This window comes from Crinia signifera, chromosome 5 (genome assembly GCF_055691185.1).
Source record: "Crinia signifera chromosome 5, ASM5569118v1, whole genome shotgun sequence".
NCBI lineage: Eukaryota > Metazoa > Chordata > Amphibia > Anura > Myobatrachidae > Crinia > Crinia signifera.
In genome coordinates, this window is record NC_139221.1 from 73,569,679 (window position 1) to 73,594,721 (window position 25,043).

The 25,043-nt window shown below is 42.7% G+C and overlaps 1 protein-coding gene across 1 annotated transcript in view; it reads left to right on the top strand.

Annotated features, from left to right (window-relative positions):
• B4GALT6 (beta-1,4-galactosyltransferase 6) overlaps positions 1–25,043 on the top strand; it is an 89,772-nt gene that overhangs the window by 29,697 nt on the left and 35,032 nt on the right. The window contains exons 2-4 of the mRNA XM_083187471.1: positions 2,105–2,221; positions 19,770–19,883; positions 23,389–23,510. Of these exons, the coding sequence (XP_083043597.1) occupies positions 2,105–2,221; positions 19,770–19,883; positions 23,389–23,510 (353 nt within the window). The remainder of the gene's footprint in view (positions 1–2,104; positions 2,222–19,769; positions 19,884–23,388; positions 23,511–25,043) is intronic.

Below are 25,043 nucleotides of genomic sequence, written 5' to 3' on the forward strand. Positions count from 1 at the left end.
GTAGAGTGGGCCCTGTTACGTGCTAGACTTAAATTCGGAATAAGAGACGACATGGTCTGAAGGGAGATATTAGTTAGTGTATGGGAAGAAGGAGGAAGTTTGGAGATTAACCTATCCCACACTGATAAGGCGGCCTTCATGGAAGGGAGCATGAGTGTGGGGGTGGGTCGTATATATTTGGAGAGTAAGAAGGCGTCTTTAAAAGGATATCGAGCACAAACTGATGTCTCAAGGAGAGCCCAACTGATAACGGAATCTACTCTAAAATAGTTTAACTGAGCTAGGATGGATGCTTCATGATATATCAAGTCAAATCCGGTAGAGTTAATCCACCTTTGGCTTTAGGAAGGGTCATTTTAGAGTGGGCTAATTTAGAGGGATTAGAGGACCAAACATATTTAGTCATAACCTTAGTACATGCTTGCATAATCTTTTTTGGGATAGCATAAGGGATTGTTCGAAATGGGTACATCAGCTTTGGTAGCAGAGTCATTTTAAAAGCTGCAAGATGGCCCAGCCAGGATATATATATCGAACTAGAGCCAGGATTTAGTTTGGGCTGTGATGTCTGCAATGAGGGGGAGGAAATTTACCTCGAACACTTTCGGAGGGTCAGCAGGGATATTGATGCCTAGATAGTTAATTGATACTGTATTTTCAAGTTGATTACAAAAACGCCAGTTCTCTTAACCCATGTAGCCAAAGAGTAATGTGGGATCACCGAGATATTCAGCCGGATGCACTAAGCTTCAAAAAGTGTTAAAGTGGAGAGTGATAAACTATTAACCAATCCGTTATAGGCTGGGTTTGAAAGATGACCGGTAGGTGCTGATTGGCAGGTGTTTTATCACTCTCCACTTTATTACTTTATGACGTGCATCTGGCCTATTGTTATGGACCGATCAGTGGATCGGGAGGATCATTTGGGTGCATTTTGGTAATAGTTTTATTTGTTGCACATTTGAGGTTTCGATTACTTTGAGCTATGTTTAACTTATCTGTAATATTTACTGTATCAGCTATATCTTGCACATTTCATAGATGTTTGTTGAACTACTTTAGAATAAAGCTTGCTCAACCTGTGGTCTTGCATACCAAATAAAGGTATTTGATAAGTATAGGTATTTTTTCCTCACATGCACCCTCTCGGCGAAATGTAAATTTTTGAAAAATGCAGATTTTTTTTTTTTTATAAAATTGAATTTAATTATCTTTATCTGTAGCCATCATTCTGTTATGTAGTGAGAATTCCCCTCTGTTTGTACACATGTTGTATGATTGGAAGCCACAAGCACTTGTTTTGACTGTTACAGTGACCATTTTAATTGGTTGTGCACCACAAATACAGGGCACCCCTGCAATTGCCCCGAGATACCCCAGCAGCTGTCAAACTCAAGGTGCAGTAAAAGTCCAGATTTGAAAGCTTTCTATGCTTAAGCACAGATTATATAATCAAACTCACTAAAGTGCAAATTAACCAATCAGTGCAGCAGTATGGATATATTTTAATATCTGGACTGTTAGGATAGAAATAATGCATTTAGGATAGAAATAATGGTGGCTATTCAATCTGGGATTCCGACTTTTTGAAATGTTCCAACAGTCGGAATCCCGGCCTGTTTTCATTCCGGTAGACAGGAACCCGACAGACGGAATTTAATGTTCCAAGGGTCGGAAAATCCAAGGTTTGGCAAAAAGCCGTGGCTTGGCGAAAAATGGCAGATAATTCGACAATCAGCAGCCTTTTCCGACAAAACAGATCTAACGTTTATTGCAGTCAGATCTTTTTTGTCAGAAACTGCATCCGTCACCTATTCAATGCTGTTGTTTCCACAGGTGAAAATAGTGTCAGGGATGGAGAATACCCCCCAATGTCAGCAATGATCATTGGCTCTGACTGATGGATTTCAGGGAGCAATAGTTATTAATGCTAAATCAGGCTTGCTTTGCATAAAATTACTATTTCCATTTGAAATCAATCAGTCTTTACTTCTGATCATCTGATTGATGTACAGTAAATGTTTTATTATTGGGAATTGGATATTGAGAACTCTCAGACTCTCATTCTTGAAATGTTCATTTTGTTTTCTTTTTTTTCCCCCAGCAAACACCTACCTCTTCATGGTGCAAGCACAAGGCATAATGCTAAGAGACAACGTTCGGACCATTGGGCATATGCTTAGACAGTATACCAATAAAAATGGTACACTCAATGGAACAGGTAAGACAACCATGTGTTCTAGAATGTGTTCATAATTCTGTTGAATAGAATTATTGGCTACTTGTGTATTAGCAGGGCGCCCACTAAGCTATTTGCTTAGTGGGCTATTCTGCGTAGTGATATCGCATCGCACGCTGTTTCCATGCCGTGCGATGCAATCTCACTAGTTAATTTATTCACTGCACCCTGGCCGCGGGTCGCATCGCGAGGGGAGGCGAGGGGCGCAGATTACTTTACATGTATTCCGTGTCCCCCTGTGGGGCTCTATAAAATCAACTCCACGCCAACGTGGATAGTGGGAGTATGAAAAGGTCGGGAGGATGCGTAACTGCTTCCCCTCGCGGGACTCGCTGCGCTCGCCATGCTTGATGTGGATAGTGGGGGTGTGCACGCTTCGGAGTGATGTGGGGGTGTGCATGGGTGCTTTTAAAATGAAGTACCACGACATCTCATGGCATGGGTGCTTATACAATGAAAAATCGCATCGCACCACAAATGGCATGTGATATGATGCGATCCGCGGGCAGGGGTGCACTAAACATTAACTAAGGAAAATCGCATCACATCGCATTGCTCCGCAAAATTGCAAGTGATGCGATGCTCCTACGGTGCTGTACGTAAATTGGGCGCCCTGTAAATACACAAGTACCAATTATTGTTGCTATGTTTGCACAAGTGCTTGTTAAAAAATAAATACATTATACAATAGCTTTTCAGGGATTGACTCTTGAAGAGTCTGATGTTTATTCATATATGTTAAATAGAATAAGTTTCACTAGTTGGAATGTATGGTAGGCCGTAGACTGTGAATAGATGCAACCGCCTCACTTATTTGTTTTTCTACTGTATGTGCGTATAAATAATGTGTAGGCTAGGGTCGTCATTCATACGGAAGATTATAAGGCTGCATATCTGCCCTGAGCTCCTCATACACCGGTTAAGATGTAATCTTGTAGTGATAGCATGTTCACTGGTTAAACACCAAGTTTTTTTTCTCTCCTTTTTTAGTGTATGAGGTGTTTGCTGGGGTGTGGATCATTTGGTCAACATGGGTCTAGGTCAACACAAGCATTAGGTCGACATGGGGTTTTTCACTGTTTTTTTTTTTACCTGAATCTCAACACTGTCGACATGGACACCATTTGAAGTGCATCGCTCGCTTCGTTTGCAATGCTTCGGGCATAGTGCCTTGCTACCGAGCGCACACTTTTTTATTCTCCCACCATGCCCTAGTGGATGGTAGGGCATGAAATACTGCCTGTCCGCTTAAAAAACCAGTGAAATGCCCCATGTCGACCTTTTGACTGTCGACATAATGACCTGTCGACCTAGTGGTGTCGACCTAGTTGCTGTAGACTAATGACCGTATCCCGTTTGCATATGGCAGGAGGTCTTGTGGTGCCCATACACTTATGCGATCGGATGTGTGCAAAGTCCCATCGCATCTGATCGCATTTTATGGTGCCTAAAGGGCCCTCTTCCAGCACCCAATGTCGTATGCCATCTGCGATACCACATAGGGTGCTGGAGAAAGGCTGGCGTTGGAGTAGCGTAGCGCTGTGAAGAAGCACTAGCGGGCGGCAGAGAGTCAATGGCAGCAGCAGAACTTGAAATAACAGTTTAAAACAATGGGAGGCCCACTGATTGGCCTCAAATTCAGGCGGCTGCTGATTGGCTGAGATAACTCTCTCTCAGCCAGTCAGAGGGCTACCCAGTGTTTTAAACTGTTATTTCAAAACCCTGTTGACCCCGCCACCAGCGCTCCTTCACAGCGCTACGCTACTCTGATGGACCTCACCATCGCTCCCTCCGGCCCCCTAACCCTCCGCTCACCGATTGAATTAGTGCGATCGCATTTGGTTAAAAACCACATGTGATCGCTCCTGCAATTCGATAGAGATTATGTGCAGCACATAATATCTATCGATGGGACATTCCACCGGCGGGCTCGCGCATCACGTCGCATGGTATACAAATTGTACATGCAATCATTTGATTTATCGAACAAATGTGGTCAAAATCTAATGATTGTATGCAATATCTCATACGTGTATTAGATCTCCTCTACATAGGTGAATTATTCTCAGGTTGCAGGAAGTTGCTGTAAATGTTTTAAAAGCCTGTAAAAAAAAAAAACATACATTTTTTTAATTTTATTGACAGTATTTTTATACACGGAATCGGGGAAATTCAGAAAGGAAATTATTTAGCATTGGTCACAGTTCCATGTTCAGTTTTACACACATGGAATGGTTTTTCTTCTCTTGACATAAACTGATCTTGCAGCTGATCTAATACACAGGGAGGGAGATATTTTCCCTAACACTATTCCATTCCAGTTTGCCTGCGAAACTCCTTACTAAAGGCCCTCATACACTAAGCAGAATTGTCTTAAGAACAAGTCTGACCTGATTTCACTGGCAGCTCCCCGGGAGGTCTCACATATGGTATGCCATTTTTTACATGTGATAAATCAAATGCAATTTATCGCATGTAACTTTTGGGGAACTGCAGGCGGGGTGGATGGAGTCGAGCTGAAGGAGAATAAAAAAAAACCCAATACAAATAAATGGGCAGCCACTGATTGGCTGAGGACCGGCACAATAAGACTACATAATTAGGGAAGCCAATCCCGGGGCATTTTTTCAATCCCGGGATTCGGGATTGAAAAATGCTCAATCCCGGGATTCCCGGGATTGGTTTTCCTAATAAAAAAACTGCCCCACAATTACTGCCCCAGTCAGTAATTACAATGTAATTACTTACATTTGATGGTTGCCTGGTGGGGGGATGGGTCGTCCATGCCGCTGGCATGCTGGCTTCGCGCTGGCTGGGTGAGCGGGTGGGCGCGCTGGCTGGCTGGGCATGCTGGCTGGGCACACTGGCTGGGCGAGCGGGTGGCTGGCTGGGCACGCTGGCTGGGCGGGCAGGCGGCTGGGCACGCTGGCAGGGCGGGCACGCTGGCTGGACGGGAGGGCGCGCTGGCTGGGCGGGTGGCGCGGCATTACAATGCCGGGCGCGACCTCTGCCTGCGCAGCGTGACCTCATCTCACGCTGAGAGGTCACGCTGCACATAGTGCTGCCGGGAGAAGTCGGGCAGCGTTTGAGCGATGCTCAGACGCTGCCCGGCATTAGACTGCGCGCAGTCTAATCCCGAAATCCCGGGATTGGAAACTCCAATCCCGGGATTGAAATCCCGGCGTTTTGGGGGCCAAATCCCGGGATCCCGATCCCGGGATTGGCCACCCTATACATAATATTCCTGGCAGTGCCTAGGTGTAAAAAACACAAAATGTTTGGGTTGTCTTTCGTATATATTATTTTTAATATTCCTTTTTATTGAAATATATATATATATATATATATTTATTAATATATATTTATTATTATATAATATATTTTTTTTTTACGGTTTATTCGATTTATTGTCACAAAATACAGCAGATTCTTGCTTCTAGGTAACCCTAATAACTGTCAGTTTTTTACTTATTTCTCATTCCTAACAATTGGATTTTAAAATTTGCACAGACAATAAGGGATGAATTCAATTCTATGTGAAAACAAATTACATCCCTCTACAGTTACACCACAAGTGTTCAGCTTGCACCCCATGGAGGTGCGCAGGAAAGCTTGCAATGACAAATGTCTCCTTGGTAGGTTTTCTGTATAACTGGAGGAGATGGGCAGGCTAATTACTTGATGAAAGAAAAGAGAAGGGGGCACTAATTTTATATTTAGAAATCCATTAATGTTTAATGCTTGTATTTGGTGACATGTTGGCCTAACCTCTCCCACATCAAATTGGCCTGCACGTGCCTGAGTTCTGCAAGTCTGTTTAACTTTCCAGTGCTCTGCTTAGCTAAAGATTGTTCTCATCCTGCTCCTTCATCTCCATGTATCTCCTGAATAGAAGGATGAGTGTAATAAGTGTACCTAAATATTGTATAATGCTAATATATAACACAGCTAGTAGAAACCACCACAGAATTATTGTCCTGTGCTGTATATGTATATATTTCAGACCTTGATCTCCTGGGGAAATAAAGGACAACAGTCGGCACAAAGTGACAGGCAAACAAAGCACTTTTTGCTATGCACTTTATTGCCATATGTCCTGAAGAAAAGGCATTGTAGCCTTGAAACCGGTCCGTCGACCTATATGATGGCATCATATACTATGCACCTATAAATTCTTCGATTGAAGCCCGATGAGTGCTGTTTGTTGTCCTTCATTTCCCAGGAGATGATGATTTATTATAAGGAAGGCACCACGGCACTTTCTATCATTGTCCGGACTGCCAAACAACTACACCACCTAATGCAGTAAGATTAAGGGGTTAGCGCTCTGGGGAGTGAGCTTAGAGAAGGAAAGGTGGAGCATGCTGCCAGGAAGCCACTGCACATGCATGTGGCTCATTGCACGCACGAGCGAGGCCACCCTGATATAAAATCCAGCAACTTTCTTTCTATCACTGGCTGTACGCAAGTTGATTGACAGGAAGCCGGCGTTTATAGGGGGTAACCAGACATATTTTGTGAGTATCGGGGAAAACGCAGGATTCCCTAGCGCTATGCTACTGAGTAAGGGGCATACACATTGGGCGATTTATGGGCTGTTTTCTAAGCGATCTGTCTAGATCACAGATATTAAGCACAAATTGCTCAATGTGTATAGCCCATAGTGGTGGTGATGTGCAGTCCTGGCCCGCAAAGGCCCGCTCAGATGTTTAGCACAAGTAGTCAAGATCTAGTCCTATCGCCTGCATGTGCGCAAAGAACACTGTGTTAAGCATTGGTTAGCACCGATTGCTCAGCACACATGGCTGTGTGTGTGTGTGTGTGTGTAGGGTAATATGCGCTAAGTGATCTGTGCTAACTGGATTGCTTTGCACAAAAGATGCACAATAATCGTTTGGTGAGCGACTTGCTTATGGATTTACTATTAACCGCAGGGCTGCAATATTTTTGAAAGCCTTTTGCAGCAATTTACAGGCTTGCACAGGGTAGGATTTCACTCTGGCGGTGCAGCGATTACCTGATCCCAATTAGCAGCCCTACGATCCAGTCAGTGTAACCCCCACAGTACCACTCTTGAAGTCCCTGAGCTTCTCAGAATGAGCCATTTTGTATAAAAAATGTTCCCAAATGGAGACTGCATGGCTAGGTGCTTTGATTTTATACACTTGTAACAACATGTTTGATTGAACCCCCTGAACTGAATAATTAACAGGTGTGGTATAGGGTTCTGACAGTCAGGATCCTGACAGTCATTAGCCCGATGTTGGGATCCCTAATGGCCGGACTCAGACAGCATGGCGAGCGCAACAAAGCCCCTTGTGGGGTCGCTGCGCTCGCCACGCTGCGGGCATGGTGGCTCGCTACGCCTTCCACCTATTCTATTCTCCATCTATGGGGGTTGTGTACCCCCCACAAGGGAGATTTGCCGGTGGCCGTCGGAAACACGTCTGTCTGGGTTTTAACAGTCGTCCTCCCGACGTCAGGGAAAATAACTTTCGGGACCTTGTCCGGGCACCCATAATTAACAGGTGTGGCTAAATACTTTTGTCAATATAGTGCAGTGGTAGCCAACTCCAGTCCTCGAGAGCTACCAACAGTTCACATTTTCCATTTTTCTCATTACTCACTGACACATTTTAAAAGATCCACAGGTGGAGCGAATTACTTCACTTGTGATTCTGTGAGGAGATCTGGAAAACATTAACTGTTGGTAGCTCTCGGGGACTGGAGTTGGCTACTCCAGATATAGTGTATGTCCATAATAGATTATGACCTAGTACTCATTACAAATCTGCATTTCTAATGGAACATGAGAAACGGGTGACTGAGACGAGTTCTGCGTGTTTGTTGGGGGAATACTACATTCCTTTTTTCCAGCTTCAATAAATTCACCCAAAATGAACAAGACCAATGTATTCCCTTGTCTACATCATAACTAGCTCATCTAAAGGTGCCCGCACACTAGAACGATTTTTTTTGGCCGATTTTCGATGTTTACTATAATCGACCGATATTGGTGCGATGAGCGATCCCGTGGATCTTTAGCTGAATCTTCTGATCTTTCATGCAGCATGTAAGATCAGAAGATTTAACAAAAGATCCATAGGAACGCACACGGGATCTTAAGAAAAATCTTTGGTAAAGATGTGCGCTTGCCTGAAATCTTTTGTCCAGAACAGACAAAAGATTTGAAGGCTAATTTATGCACACATCTTAAAATCACAGATCTTTCTTTACCAAAGATTTTTCTTAAGATCCCGTGTGCGTTCCTATGGATCTTCTGTTAAATCTTCTGATCTTTTGTGCAGCACGTAAGATCAGAAGATTCAGCTAAAGATCCACGGGAGCGCGCATCGCACCAATATCGGCCGATTATCGGTAAACATCGGACGATATATTTGCCGATTTATCGGAAATCGCTCAATTGGCCCAAAAATCTTTCTAGTGTGTGGGCACCTCTCTGGGGCAGATGTATTAAGCCTTAACAAGAGATAAATGCAAGGGTGATAAAGGGAGATAAACATCCAGACGGGATGCAGTGTAAATCCCGGCGGTCAGGATCCCGGCGTTCAAAATCCCGACACTTTCTCCCTCCGTGGGTGTCCACGACACCCTCGGAGGGAGAATAAATTAGTGTAGCGAGGAACCGGGCCCGCTGCGTGGCGAGTGCAGCGAGCCCGCTAGGGGGGGGGATCCACATCCCCCCCTTGTCGGGATTTCGGCGGTCGGGATTCTGGCGTCGGGATTTTGAACGCCGGGAACCCGACCGCCGGGATTTAATACTGAATCCATCCAGACAATCACATCCTAACTGCCATGTTACAGGCTGTGTTTGAAAAAAGTCAGAGCTGATTGGCTGGACGTTTATCTCTCTTTATCACCCTTGCATTTATCTTCTGTTAGGCTTAATACATCTGCCCCACTGTTACTTTTTCCCCACCAGCAGTGCAACATGGCTTTGTCCATTTGAGAAAGATTTAGCTTTCTCCTAAGCTGGTTATACACTGATAACACTTGTTTGGATATAAAGAATAATGGGACAGATGTATTAAGCTTTAACAAGAGATAAATCCAAGGGTGATAAGGAGAGATAAATGTCCAGCCAATCACCTGCTAACTGCGATGTTACGTCCGGTATTTGAAAAAAGTCAGTAAGGAGCTGATTGGCTGGACGTTTATCTCTCCTTATCACCCTTGGATTTATCTCTTGTTAAAGCTTAATACATCTGCCCCACAGACTCTTAAAGGCCCCATACATTAGTCCGACTTGTCGTAGGGACAAGTCGGACCGGATTTCCCCTGCAGCTCCCTGGAAGGGACACACACGATTAGGCACTTGATGTGCCAAGTTTTGCATATGATAAATCGCATGCGAGAGCTCTCAGCCAATCACTGGCTGCCCATTTGTTTGTATTGGGGTTTTTCTTCCTTGCACCTGCGGCTGTCTGATCCTCCTGCCCAGCTCGTGACCCATTCCCCTCGCCGGTTCACCGGTGTGTCCCCGCCCGCTGTTTATGTGTCTGCTGCCCCTGCCAGCCTCCCCCGGAGAGCCGGGAAAATCTTATGTGCAGCCGGTGTGACTGTCCGACTCCGATCCGATGCGCACGGGACCGCGCATCGGGTCGGACAGGGTGTCAAAACATGCGATTTGGGCCGATTTCATGGCCCGATTCATCCGAATCTGGTAAAATTGGGCCTGAATCGCATAATGTTTAGGGGCCTTTACAGTAAGGTGCATGAAGCTGTGTAGAACAGTCTGAGAGTCTTTGTGTTTGTGCTGTGGTTAGAGCACAGAAACCCCTTCCTCTTGCAGTCTCTCACTTTTAATCCTCTGTATGACTGTACATAGAGGGGGTGTCCCTTATACTTTCTACAAGGTTGGCCTGATTTTGAGTTGAACATAAAAGGATGGCAAATGCCAGAAGGGTTAATATGTCCATCTTGTGTGGCAGCTCGCGGCTGATCATTTTCAGGAGAGATGGGTACATTTACGTGTGGCCTTGCCCCTCACTCCTGCATGCCAGGATCAGCAGTGCATGTGTGCCCGGCATGTGCGTGCATCCAAATTCAGTGTGTATAAATGCCAGGGCCATTTCGTAGGCCCAGTCTGTCCCTGCTGAAGTTGCATGCGAACACCCACCAGCATTCTGAGGCTGGTGCATATACAGTATGTGATTGCACCACCCCTGGCCATTCACTTGCAAAAGCAGACACCATTACTACCATCTGATTTTGCACCAGCCCCATCCTTAGTACAAGAGAGCTGACTGAAATTGGACTGCAGTCTGCATTGGCACAGCTGGTAATTGATTGGATGCAACACTTTGCACACGCCCTCTGTATGCAAATGTTCCATTAACACCCATTAATGCCATATGTGTAGCCAATAAGCTTACTTTTCAGAAGAGCTCATATGTATATTAAAATGTATATGCAGGTCCATGCACGGTTTTATCAGGATTAGTCAGTCCATCTGCATTTGTGACTGCTTGCAGGATCTTGCCCAGTGTGTTCTAACCAGGTTAATTATACATTTTCTTTCATTCGTGTTATTTTGTTTCAAGCTATTCACTTGCATTTTATCAAACAGGTCCTCCCTTCATATGCGGTTATTAATCTAGTTTGTAGGAGGATGACTTATTCTTGTAACTTACGTTACTGATGAGTATCTTTTAGCTGCCTTCTCGAATACTCCATGTGCATTATGGCAGTCCATCACAGTGGAGGTGGACCTACCTGGCACTCTGTCTTTTGCATTGTGAAATTCCAGCTCTTTGCCCTTATACATTCCACGGGTGCTGGATGACTGGCCAACGGATCTTCTTTCTGGGTTTTCACTACTATCTTTTCGGTTTCCTCTAAATACTCAGCCCATCAAAATATTGGGTACAACATCAATTGGTGCATGTTCCACATGTCCTAAGGAGTAGATGACCCATTCTATAGCTTTTGGGTGATGCTATAAGTTTACAGCTTTATATAAAATATTTTATTGAATGTAATAAAATACTTCTCTGCCAGCAATACGTTTTGCTGTGATGTACAGTAATAAAACCTTCCCTTTCCAGATAATGAGTAGCTGTGTGTCATTTTGGCTTGTAGTAAGCTCAGCAAAATACACTGTGCAGTTCAATACCATCTAGTCACCAACCTCTCCACACCGAGCCCAGCCTCCACTCCTCCACAGGAGAACAATGGGACGGATGGGACAACAACTTCAGGCTTCCACATAAAAATGGGGATCGGCATCCTGTCATGAAGATGAACCTAACCTCTCAGCTGTCTACACAGTTGGCTATTAAATCATAGCTTTTTCTAAAATAGCATCATTGTGTAAAAATCATGTAATTTTATATGTTTACGTATTTAGGAAAACATTGGGACTGGTCGTATAGCAGGTACACATGGCACAGCCCGCTAGTCCGCTACCTTCTGTATTTGTGCATGTGTGAGAAAGATGTAGTGTCACTCTCTGCCAGCAGATGGCAGTGTTTCGGAGACTCACGGACATATAGATAGATAGATGATAATAAGCCCATTTATGCTGTGATGGGGCATGGTTTACTGGGCTAGTCACAGCTGGCGATTACTACATTAATTAGGAATTAATGGAGGAGTTGCCGGCTGCATATAGTCCCAGCCCTGCACACCATGCAGCGTGGAAATGTGTGCACTTGGGATAGTTTACTAGTAATGTTTTTTTTTACCAAACTGATGGTCATAACCGCATATATATCGGCCCAATCAGAAGAATAAGAATCGCACTATACTTCTAATGAAGTGAAGTATAATGCAAGTCACGTTGTGAAACATCTGGTTTAGGCTGCGGAACAAGGGGGCTAGGGGTACACTGGTGGGGGGGGGGGGGTAGGCTTAGGGATAGGAGGAAGAATACTGAATTCAACTTCTGCTCTATCTGATGGCTGTGATGGAGGTCCTACTTACATGACCACTTGGAGTTACTGCAGCTGTTGGGGGTATTTAGCCAGCGCTGGTCCTCCAAGGAACTTCTATTTTGACATTCTAACCTGTCTATATTTCATAAGTGACTACATTATGAATGTCGATAGTACCATTGTCGACATATTATACCACAGCCATGGGAAAGTCGTGGTGATCAGAACTGTAAGCACACCACCCACCTTGGACCCTGGTTATGCCTCATATATTAAATGCCGTGGGCGAGCGGTGACTGCGAGCAGGACTTTTTGCTCGCAGTCACCGCTCACTCTGTCAGTATTCAACTGACCCCCCTCATACACAAATTCCCCCTCGCTCCATTTTTTGAGCGAGGGAGAATTGGCGTATGTGCCTCCAAAAGCTGCGAGAATCGAGGCTAATTACAGCGAGTTTGCTGCACTAGCCGCGGCTCTCGCAGTTTAGGGGAATCCTCGCAGTTCTGTGACGGCGAGGATTCCCCCGGAATGTTGCATAGTGCGAGCGGCCGGCGCGGGGGTTAAACTGCGAGGATCACTGGTTTTCTGCGATCCTCGCAGTTTAACTTTCTCGCCGGCCGCTCGCACCGGCATTGAATACCTGCCAACAGTGAGGGGACATCAGGATTGCATTAGAGCTCTGGTGTTGTGGTTCGAGGCAATCAGCCAAGTGCAGACTGGGCTTTCCTAGTTAGATTCCATCAGCTACCTCTTCCTCTCACACTTCTTCATTCCTCCCCCTCTTCCTTCCTCATGTCATTTTATTTTAGTCCTGTATAGAACTCTAGAGTTCACATCATTTACAAGTATAATTTTATTATAAACAATAAAAGCCCATTATTTAGGTTATGGAAATATTAGTAGATGATGCGGAGACCCGTGACACATGTAAAGGCCCTCAGAGCATGTATATGTGATCATGGAATGCTTCCCTTTATACTGTCCGTCATGGTACAGCACATAGGGTATGGAAGTCCTATTATAAGGCCTACTCTCAGGACTCTCCTCCGCAAGGGGTGTGGACCATTAGACAGACCGCAATTAGGTTGACATGCAGGAAGGACGACAGGGTCATTAGGTCGACATGGGGAAGGTTGACATGGGGTTTTCACTTTATTTGGTTTAGAATGTCGACAGTTGACATGGACACTAAAACGTAGCACCGCGTCCTCGTGCTTTGGGCACGGCACCTCGCTACGCTCAGCACACTATTTTATTCTCCCACCATGCCCGGCACATGGTTAAAAAAACACCCCATGTGGACCTTATGACCCTGTCGACCTTCTTCAGTCATGTCAACCTTCCTGCATGTCAACCTAGTGGTGTCGACCCAATGCTTGTAGACTTAGTGACCATATCCCTCTGCAAGCTAGCAGCTTATGTGTAACAAAAAGGCTAAAATGTGAACGTCACAATAATCTCCAACCACTTCCAACGTCACATTTTTTTAAATAAAACTGGCATTTTTCTTTTTTTCTTACAGCGCCAATGAATGCTGAAAGTCAGGGTATTTTATTATGTCTGTTGTGTTTTACGTGGGAAGTATTTTATTGCATGACTTGACTTGTGCTTTGAGATTAATTTCTCCAGTGAAGGGCAACACTAGCATGCAAAAGTGCATCCCATTTTAAAACCAACGAGAGCCTCTGCGTTAGTGGAAAACCAAAGTCCTTCTGATGTCCCTACCTGCCTCATTGTCTCCTTCCTGTAGATTCATTGAACAACATAAAAATCTTCTTTTCAGACTGCTCCACAAACGTAGGCAAATCTCCATTCTTGGTAACCCCAGCCCCCACATCCCCGATCTAAACTTCTGCTTCTCCACATTCTCCAGCACTTGGCTCTGTTTTCCTAATCCGCTTTAGGAAAAGCTTGGCGCGCTGACACAGAACTGGAAGTGCACAAATTAATGTTGTGCTGCACGTTAGTCATTTTCTGCAAGGTTCCTGCGAATGGGATTACTGTAGAGACACTAAATCGCATCTCTGCTGTGGCTGCCTGGAAAACACCATGCTCTGATGAGTAATGGGATAAGCAGGGAGCATGTGGTGCTCGCAGTATTTCCTTAGAAGAAGAACAGACTTTTTTTTATATTGTCCTACAGTAGCTACTGTTTAATGCCTTCTCATGAGAAGAGGGGAACTATTCATCTAATGTAATGGTCTATACACACTGGGTGATTTTGCCCAGCGTGTATGCAGTGCCGAATTTCCCATTAGGCACGTGCCTAGGGGCGGCACATGTTTGGGGGCGGCACTTGGATGCTTCTGTTGGTGCTGACAGCCTGAAATGTACCAGTAACTGCACAATATCCACTGTACTGCTCCATATTTCATATTGTATAGAGTGCACATGGATAGGGCATGCAGATACTGACCCTGTAAACTGTCCTACTTACCTATTCTATCAAATGAGGGCTTAATCAATAAAAATAATACAATTAGGCAGGGAGCGGCCATTATTGTTGTGGCTACGTGCGCCCTCACTCCTAAATCCGCCCCTGCGTGCATGGACATCGATGATCGGGAGGGGGGGGGGGGGGTGTGTCAGTCTATACACACTGAGCGGCTTTCCTCCTGCCCGGTGCTGTCAGCAGGGGGTGGACGGCTTTCCATAGCGCTCATCGCTGCCATGTACACTCTGGGCGGCTTTCATGGTGAAAACCGTTCAGGCGAGAAACCTGTGCGGCTTCCACATGAGTCGCCCAGTGTGTATGGGCCTTTACTCTCTGCTTAACTTCTCTGTTTTATAACACAGTGATTAAAACCACTTCAGTTACAGAAGACACATTTATTATTCTGTTATTATTTGTTTTCCACAGCTGAACTTTCAAGAAGACTGGACGCCTACTGTATTTTTCTTGATAGGGATTTTGGTGTTTTTTTTATAGGTGTCTTGTAGGGATAAACAGGTGTACAGTATAAACGCTTTGGCCATATGTGCTGAGATTTGTGCACAGAATAGTATACAAAGCATCACATAAAAAGGTGCCCTTCAAAATGATGTGCCCTCAGCAGAATGCCCTATAAATCCTCCAGTGAACACTGTTCTGCATGTATGCTTTCCTGGTAGCGCCAGCCTAGATTATGATTCATGGTATGTGTTGCCAACTTGTTGAGTGCAAGGTTTTTATGGAGATAAATTAACTTTCCCTGATTAGCATTTACTGCTCCTGCTTACCAGTTGTCCCAGTTTGGCTTCTGTTGTAACCAGTGAAAGCTGAACAAACAGAGGACTCATTCTGATTGTTGTACAGCATGTGAGGCTTTGCTGAATGGAACCACTGAGGCAGAGGGAAATCGGAGATAAACAACCATTGCTGGGGGAACTCTAGGCAAAGGAAAAAAAAAAAAAAAAAATATATATATATATATATATATATATATATATATATATATATATATATATATATATATATATATATATATATATATATATATATATATATTAATGTTAATATATTAATGTTACATGCTTGGTTGCTTCCAGTAGTTCTGCATCTTCTCTGTCTGGCTATCGGATGCTCCTTTTTATTTTTGCAGGGTTAAGTTCAAAAGTTGATCTACGACAACCTACCACAACCTTGCCACGACTAGCTGATTTTATAGCACTGGTGCGCCGCTTCATGGATTAGACAACAGACAAACCAAGTGTAACCGAAAATGGTGCTACTTGCTTTATGAGGCGTTTTGTTGTGAGGATGGTAGCATGATTGCGTGTTTGTGATGGGATAGTATTCTAAGGGCTGTACAGTATGCTGGATATGATAGTGAATGCAATGGATGTGGGGGAGATATATCAAACTTTCTAATAAATGCAGTGCTCTTGTCCTTATGGCAGAAGAAGTAGATCAGTTGAACTGTGACTGTGTACAACGCATACTACATACAGGGTTTGTAGAAAAATTAATGAAATGTTTGGTAGATATCGCTACCAGTGTTCCCTCTAAGCTGTGCGCGTGTGCGCGCGCACACAACTCGCCGAGCATGCGCACAGACAGTACAACAGAGCGCACAAAGAAGCAGTGGTCCCTTTTTGCAGTTGTGGACTAAATCAATGCATGTTTCACCCATTAACTACATCGTGTGCTGTGTTTTGAATGTTTAATATAATTTTGAAGAAAAGTAAACACAAATGCTGAACGTCGTTTTTCAGTTATATATAGAAGTGACAAACAAAAATAAAAATTTCCTGCCAAAGTTGCACAGCCAAAATATTTTGCCGCACACAGCCTTCGTAAAATTAGAGGGAACATTGATCGCTACAAACAATTAAAATTCTTCAAAATAAGAACCTTGTGTGTCGACACACTTCTGGAATGAGTTGTCTATACTTGGAAGGCACCCTGGAATTAATTTTCCGGAACGTCCTTCAAGCAGCCCGTCAAAGCTGCTTTGACCTCTGCTACATTCCCATGGTGATGTCCATTGAGGGCTGTCTTCACTCAGGGAACAGGAAAAAGTCTGCCGGGGCCTGATCGGGACTGTAGGAGGGGCCGGGGAAGAGTTGGATGCCATTTCAGGCCAGGTTGTTGTTGAATACGAATCGGGCGTGGCTAGGTGCAGTGTCATGATGCAGCTTCCAATTAGTGGCAATGCCCTTTCTGGATCATGGCCAACGTCTCCATAGCCAATTTTCCGAGTCCCACACAGAATTTAATGGCGTAGCGCTGTTCAATTGAGCGTTGCATTTTTAAGCTTCGAACCGAGCCTAGGAACAGGGGTCCACTAAAACACAATACGAACCACAAGGAAGCTCGTAGGCAACTGCCGCTTGGTGCGTGTTGAAGAAGACTTTTCCCTCCATCGAACCCGCCTGGGGCATGCGTGCTGCGACACAGTCGCGTCAGAAAAAATAGGTCTCATTACTTTTAATACAAACCCTGTATTTACCTATGCATCATATTGTATGAATTGCTAAATGTTCTTCTGTGTATGGACTGTCAATACATCACAAAGGCTACTTGTGTTATGAAACACTGCACCAAAGACACACAGGAACCCTGCTCCAAGGCCTTACAGTCAGATAGGAAATACTGCAATTGATAGTTCCCCAAATGCTGCCATTGAAGTTTAGGTTTTAAGGATATCTTTGAGTCATTAAGTCACCTGTGCTCCGTTATGGATATCCTGAAAACCTGTACTCTAATGGCAGTGTTTGGGGTAACTCTGAAGTAAGAGATTGATGTAGAAGTATGAGTGCATGTTTTCTGCAATGGGCCTGTGGTTTATGGGACAAATGTAAGTGCTCAGGAGTAGTAGATAAATGTGTAACATCTCTATCCACACATGAGCATTCTAGATTTGGAGAAAGTAATGGAAATTATAGCTTGAATCAATAATGTGATGGTTACATAGCAAATACATCTAGTATTCAACATTAATATATAGCAAACGTTTTGGATTACCAAGCTGTTATATAGCTGAAATAATTAAATATGTTGACGTTTCTTTTTTACTCCTCAGCAGCTGTTGTGTGGAGGTGCCTCTCCAAGGAAACAGTGACTGACAGTATATTTCTGCACAGCTAATCTGTGGATTGCTTTAGTCAAACACAGTGGCCAGTGATGTCACAGCAGCTCTAATGCTGCTGCATTTGTGACTTTGTGAATGGTGAACCCCCCCCCCAGATTGCAACATTTACCATCTCACCTGGTCCTATCAGCACTTTATTTTCGATCTGGGACAGGAGTTTTAGTGATACCTTGCTGTGCACAGGTGGATATATGCTGCAGAAGAAGTGGCTGATTACATGCATGAAATGCATCTCTAACAAGCAACCAGAAAGTTTAATGCAGCCTTTAATGGACGAAAAGACTCTAGAACTGAATTCTGTGTTTAAATAAAATGAATACATATTTGTAAATATATGATGGACCATTTGCCACTTATGTGTTTTGCTATGTATTTTCAAATGTACCCATTTTGCAATAATTATTTTTACTAATAAGCATCAGTGTTCTAGGGAATTTTTGTGTTTCCTGCTAGATTGCTCCTCCCTCTCCAGCACCTGCAGTTATTTATCAGTTGACGGCAGAGCTTCCTATTGGAGCAAATTAGGTTACATTCCTAAAACTGAATATGCCTACAGAATCCCCACCAGGCATATTTGTAAATCTGATTGGAAGATGACTACTTATCAGCCTATGTGCGCAGTCATTGTCATGATCTGCTCATGCATCCAATGGCCGGATCTTATTTGTCCATCTACACGTGTTCAGGCACAGAAGCAGCATGGTCCCTGTGTGTTGCTGCCTCTGCATATAACCTGTACCCAACTTAAAATTAAATTCTTTCTATTTGATAAACATCCACAAAAATATTTGGGTGGATGATGAAAACTTGTAGAGATGCCGGTGGTATTCTTTGTTTATAGTTGATCTGTACATTAAATATAACTGAAAGTTTGACAATATATGAAAAGGACATTAATGTGAATGTATTGAGGAGGGGGGGCTTAAATTATTTTTAAACTGCTATTTATATAGCAGTACTTTGAGGCAGCAATACTACCAATACTTGGCACTCTGTCATCAGTCAACATAAAATGCAGAATTAAATCGCCTTCTATTGTTCAGGACATTGGGGGAGGGGGTGAATTCTGTTAGTCCTGTTTTTATGCATGTGAAAAAAAGCAGTAGCCTTGGGATTTAATGCCCAGGCCTATACAATTAGAACCCTCTTGTCTCACCCGGTGAATGAACTGCTTTCAGGTGTTAACACACAGGTTCAGGAACTTATCCCAGATTCTATTTATTAATTGGTTCCCTGAGCCCCCAAACTGCCAATGGCCTCAGACTGCAGGCTGTCTTTAAGGCAATTTGAATGGTCACAGAGTATCGGTTGGCCCGCAGGATAATTATCACCACTAATTGAATTCCCCCCACTGTGTGATATGCTGTTGAGTTATTTCTTGTCCTATATAATTATTATTAACCATTTCTTATATAGTGCAGCAAATTTCCATTGCACTTTACAATTGTAAACACTGATAAAACAAACTGGGTAATTATAGACAATCAAAATGGTAGGAAGACCCTGCTTGCAAGCTTACATCCAATCAATAGCATTTATTACAAAGCATTTACCAACACAAAAGCATGATGAATGATCGCTATGACTAGGACTAAAAGTAGAACGCTGCTTTGCTCTAATAGCAGTTTGGTGGTAGGGTTGAGTATCCCTTATCCAAAATGCTCGGGACCAGGAAAATTTTACATAACGGATTATTCCGTATTTCGGAATATTTTAATACTTCAATGATGTATCTTGCATTTATGTTGTACATATACATCAAACACTTGAAATAAACACAAATATATTTTATTTGTGCATAAAACAAGGTTTTAAAACATGGAACAAAGTTTGTGTACAAGCTCAGCCACTGAATTTAAATGCCAAGCAATCATTGTCTTGCACATATATAATGGCAGTTACATATCATTCCCTCAGTAGTGCTGTTACAGATGTCCCCAGTAAGTTTTTAGCAAAAAAAAAATTTTTTTGTTCACTCTCTGGAATGTCTGGTTTTTGGAATAATTCGGATACGGGATTCTCAACCTGTATGTCATTTTAACTTTGACATTTTTTTTCCAGATTATCCAGATGGTACAAATTCTACAGATTTCACTGCGCAGTCAACAATGTATCTGCCTGAAAACTTCACATTCTCACCTCACCACCTCTGTCCAGAAAAGCTGCCTTTTATGCGTAAGTTTTTTTTATTTCTGTATTTAATATTTAGTATTGTAACCTGACTCCTTTAGAAGGATTTTTCAGGAATATTCCAAAGTTAAATCCTATACTTTCTAACGTAATAATAGACCGTCAATGGGGTATGCTTTTTTCTATGCAGCTTATTGTTTTTGACTACAAACATACATGGCTTGCTAATCACACCGTGGACTATGGTCACGAAGGATGGCCAGTTGCCATTGTCTATAATCAAGTAGCACATAACAATAGTGTTATCTTATTCTATTCAGTGATTCGTATTTTATCTTTAAAAAAATAAGTTTTGCCAAATCTTTGTTGGTAGACCCATTTATATTGTATAAATATTTTCCACCCTTTTTTAAGAATCGATTGGGGGAATTTAATTCCTAGTATTGCTGCCATTTACAATTCAGAAACAATATATAGCTCTCCCCTGGCATGTGTTTTTCCCTTGAATCTCCATAGAGTCCATGGGAAAACATGAGATGATGAAACTACCATATGTGCCTAATATGTACACAGCTGGGCAACATGCCCGATGGCACTTCCTGCACAGATTAATCTAGCCCTTCCCATTGCTCATGTTCTGATTACTATGTGTAGCAATAATATGGTAGACAATGTGTTCTGAAACTTTTTTTTTTTTTTGTCATTTAGAGGGTATCCCTATTTTTTGACCTAAGCTGTATTGATTTTTTTTATTTGCATTACATTTATTATCAAAAAATGAGAAGACAATTCAAATCAATATTTAAGGTGTGTACACACGGTGCAATTTGGTCGCTGAGCGATTTTGAATTAATGCATCTCGGCGATATATCACTACGCCACAATATCGCAGTGTACTCATGTCATCAGCGACTATCGATTTAAAAAAATACAAATTTAAGTCCTCTATTCTAGTCCGAGGGATGCACCGATGACCTTGTTTTGACTAGAAGTCGCTGGTGCACACTTCTCCATGCCTCTTCCCACAGCTTTACTCTAACTGCTGCTTACCCTTAACCCTGCCCAGCTCTCCCCAAGCTGCCACCTGACCACAGCCCTGTCTCAACTGCTGCCTACCCTTATAACTGCCCTTAGGTATATAGGTGAAAGGAGAAATTAAAAAAGTGGAATAATAAGATTAAAGTCAGAGAGCGGAAGTCTTCTTGAGGGGGACAATGTAATAGCAGATCATATTAATAACTATTTCTTCTCAGTATTCACTGCTGAAAGAGGGGAAGGGGCCACAATTAAGTTGCAAGTATAGTCAGAAAACTGAGGGATAAACAAGTACATTTACAGAGGAGAAAGTCCTCACAGAACTCTGAAAACTGAAAGTGGATAAATCAATGTGGCCAGATGGGATACATCAAAGGATACTAAAAGAGCTTAAAGGGGAGCTGTTAAAACCAACAACAGAATTTTTCAACCAGTCACTAGCTACTGGAGTAATCCCAGAGGACTGGAAAACAGTGAATGTAGTCCCACTGCACAAAAGTGGAAGAAAGGAAGAGGAAATTGATGGAAACATTCTTAAAACAAAGAGTTGTAGAATATCTCAAAACCAGCAATTTAAAGGATCCGAAACAGCATGGGTTTACTTGGGGAAGGTCATGTCAAACAAATCTTATTGACTTTTTTGACTGGGTGACTAAAGTAATAGATCAAGGTGGGGCTGTAGATGTAGCTTATCTAGACTTTAGTAAGGCTTTTGACACTGTCCCACATTGCAGACTGTTAAATAAACTTGAATGCTTGGGATTGGATTTTAAGATGGTTGAATGGATAAGAGCGTGGTTGCAGGACAGAAAACAGAGTTGTCGTAAACTGAGTACAGTCAAAGGAGGAAAAGGTTACAAGTGGGATACCCCAGGGATCTGCACTTGGACCAGTGCTTTCTAATATCTTTATTGGTGATATTGCAAATGGAATTGAGGATAAAATGTGCCTTTTTGTAGATGACACAAAGGTATGCAACAGGGTAGACACACCAGGAGGGGTAAAACAAATGATTGATGATCTAGTCAGGGGTGGCCAAACCTGTCCTCAAGATCTACCAACGGTGCATGTTTTCCAGGCAACCTGTGGATCTATAGTAGGAATGAATGCAGCATGTTTGAAAATGTGACCGTTAGTATTGACTACAGCTGTGCACCAGCTAGGTGATCTGGAAAACATGGACCGTTGGTAGATCTCGAGGACCGATTTGACCAGCCCTGATTTAGGTAGATTAACAATATTCAGTGATTGCACTGAGAAAAAAAAATTGTGAGTAGTACCCAAGTTTTTTAAAGCGAGTCCCTTCAATTTAGAAACTGGGGTCTTTGGCTACTTTTACTCACATTGGGGGATAAGAAACACTTATCTACTAATCTTTCTGTGAAGTAACAGGGGCACGCTAGTTGGACCAAGTGTTTATTCTCTGCCGTCAAGTTCAATCATTCTATGAAAAAAACATTTGATAACTGTTACCTTCAATTACATTAGGCAAAAAAGGTAAACCCTGTATAGTAATGGCATTTTATTGAATGTCATTAGGGTGATATATAATTAGAATTTCTTAAAGGGGCCTGCGGGAGGGAGGATGGGGAGCCAGTGCTACAGATGTATCGGGGCTTATCCTTGCTGACGATCCGCCAGCAACACGGCGCCTCTATCTGACTGAGACGTGCGTGCGTCCCCCACGCACGCGCGTCTCAGTATCCGGGCGGCGGGGCGGACGCAATACTGTCCGCCTCCCGCTCGACAGGGCTGGGGGGGACCTCTGGCCACTGTGGGGGGGTGCGGTCGCCCGGTGTGGGCACCGGGCGACCGAGGGCAGCACCGTCGGAAGGGGACGCGCGCACCTCGTGCGCGCGCGTCCCCTTCCGGCATACAGATGGCGGCGGGGCAGGGGATGGCGATGGCGATGCCATCGCCATCCCCTGCTAAGATGAATCCCGCTACATCTGTAACATGAAGAGTGATAACCAACCAATCAGCTACTGTCTGACATTTTTCAAACACAGCCTGTGACATGGCAGGTAGGAACTGATTGGCTTGCTGTTTATCACTCTCCATTTTATCACTTTTGAAGCTTAGTGCATCTGGCCCAAAATATTACCTTTATGGGACATCTGTGCGGAATGCCTTGTGATGTGTGCCATGTTATCTATGAATGTAATGCTCTAGAATTTAAAATATACTGTACAAACTGGGACATTAATACATTACACATGTTCTATGGCTGGCATCTCGGCCTATGAGAGAGCTAGACTTGTCTGTTATTTTTTTTCCTCTCTCTCTCCATATCCTGTCCTGAATTATCTCATTATTATTATTTTATTTGTCATTACTAGGTTATCTGTTTCAAAATGGTATAATGATTTAGATTTACTGAGCCTTTCAGGAAGTCATTTATTGTGGTTACATGAGGTTAGAAATAGTTTTTTCCCTTTTTTTTTTTTTTCACTTTCTTCCTCCTTTTAAAAAAAAAAAATGATTTAACTGAACTGAGACTGTTGTTTCAATGCAGGCGGGCCTACAGACATTAACATGAGCGAGATCACCCTAGAGGAAATCCACCAGCGATATGCTAATATGAATATTGGGCCGGGAGGTCATTGGAAACCTACAGACTGCACTCCTCGCTGGAAGGTGAGACAGAAGTGTATGCAGTAACTGTGTGAGAGTGAAATGAGTCACTGCCTGGCTGTCTTCATAACACTCGCAGTCATGAGACAAACATTCTTGGGAGTGCCCTTATAATGGACATTTATTTGTATTTCTGTAAATATTGAGCGGAGAACTGTATGCTCCGAAAAGTTCTGCCTACTGAAGGGTGTGGAGGGGAGACTGTACATGTTCTTTTTTTTTATGACTCCAAAAAGCCAAAAAATATATATATATATATATATATATGAGAGTAGAGAGCGCTAGAGGTTCTAAACCACCTAGAAAAGTAGTCACCACTATGATTTATGGTGCAAATGGAATAACCAAATACAGTTAAAAATCTTTTATTAAAATTCAATAATTCACATCAGGATTTCATCTTTAGGATGTAGCTTCAATAACCCAACGCGTTTCGTCTTAAAAAATACTTCATCAGGGTTTTTTTTTGCACAGAAGTTGGAAATCAACAAATGTGCAGAAACATATGTCCTTAAAATGGATGGTATTTCCGAGATGTTGTAATCCCAAAAAATAAGTGAAAAAACTACGAAACACTCCAGACAGGTTTTTTGTACGCAGGAGATAGCAAGCAACCTTCAAACAGGATGGTACCTGACCCTGTCCATGTGGGATATAGATAGATAGATAGATAGATAGATAGATAGATAGATAGATAGTGTTGGAAATATCACTGTATGGAACATTTGCCTTGACACATTTGTGAGAGACCAGGTATACAGTTGCAGTTATTGTATGGGGATCTTCAGAGAAAAAGATGGTCAGGCTTGTACCTCAGTTTTGAATCAGTACTGGTCCCTAAGCAACACAAGAGTGGCTAGGAAGCTGTATCTAGGAGACCCAAGGTGCATAGTGTTATGTTACTATAGGTAAGAGGGAATTTCCCTGGGTTACTTCCTGCAGTATAAAAACACTTGTCGTTTCCAGTAATAGGCTCTGCCCAATGTTTCCGGAAAAGTAGATTTAAAAAGGAATGTAGTAACACGGGGTCACTGTATTTTATTTACGTAGTACTTGACACTTAAAGAAATGCTGTTTAAAAAAAAAAGAAAAACAAACAAAAAAAAATTACATTTAACTAAACAACTGAGTTTTACTTTTTTTTTTGCAATGTCTTATGTAAAAGGGGAAAAAGGGACAGCACTTTAAAACAGAACATGACTTAAAAATAATAAAGTAGGCGCCATGTAATAGAAGTAATATATTTGAATACACTTGGTAAAGTGGGGAGTAAACCCATGTTCTACTAAAGGAATGTTGTTTGGATAAACTGCACATTTGTGTCTATCATAACTGTAACAAGTAGAATAAACAATTTACACCTGATACAACACACATCTACTTTAACTATTTCATTGTAATCAAACAATAAATTATGTTAATTTAATGACCAATTTCTGTCTGTCCGTTATACATCTTAAAAGGTTACCTAAATAACACTAGGGGAGATTCAATTATTTGAATGCACCCAATCACCCATCACTTTAGACAGGTGGT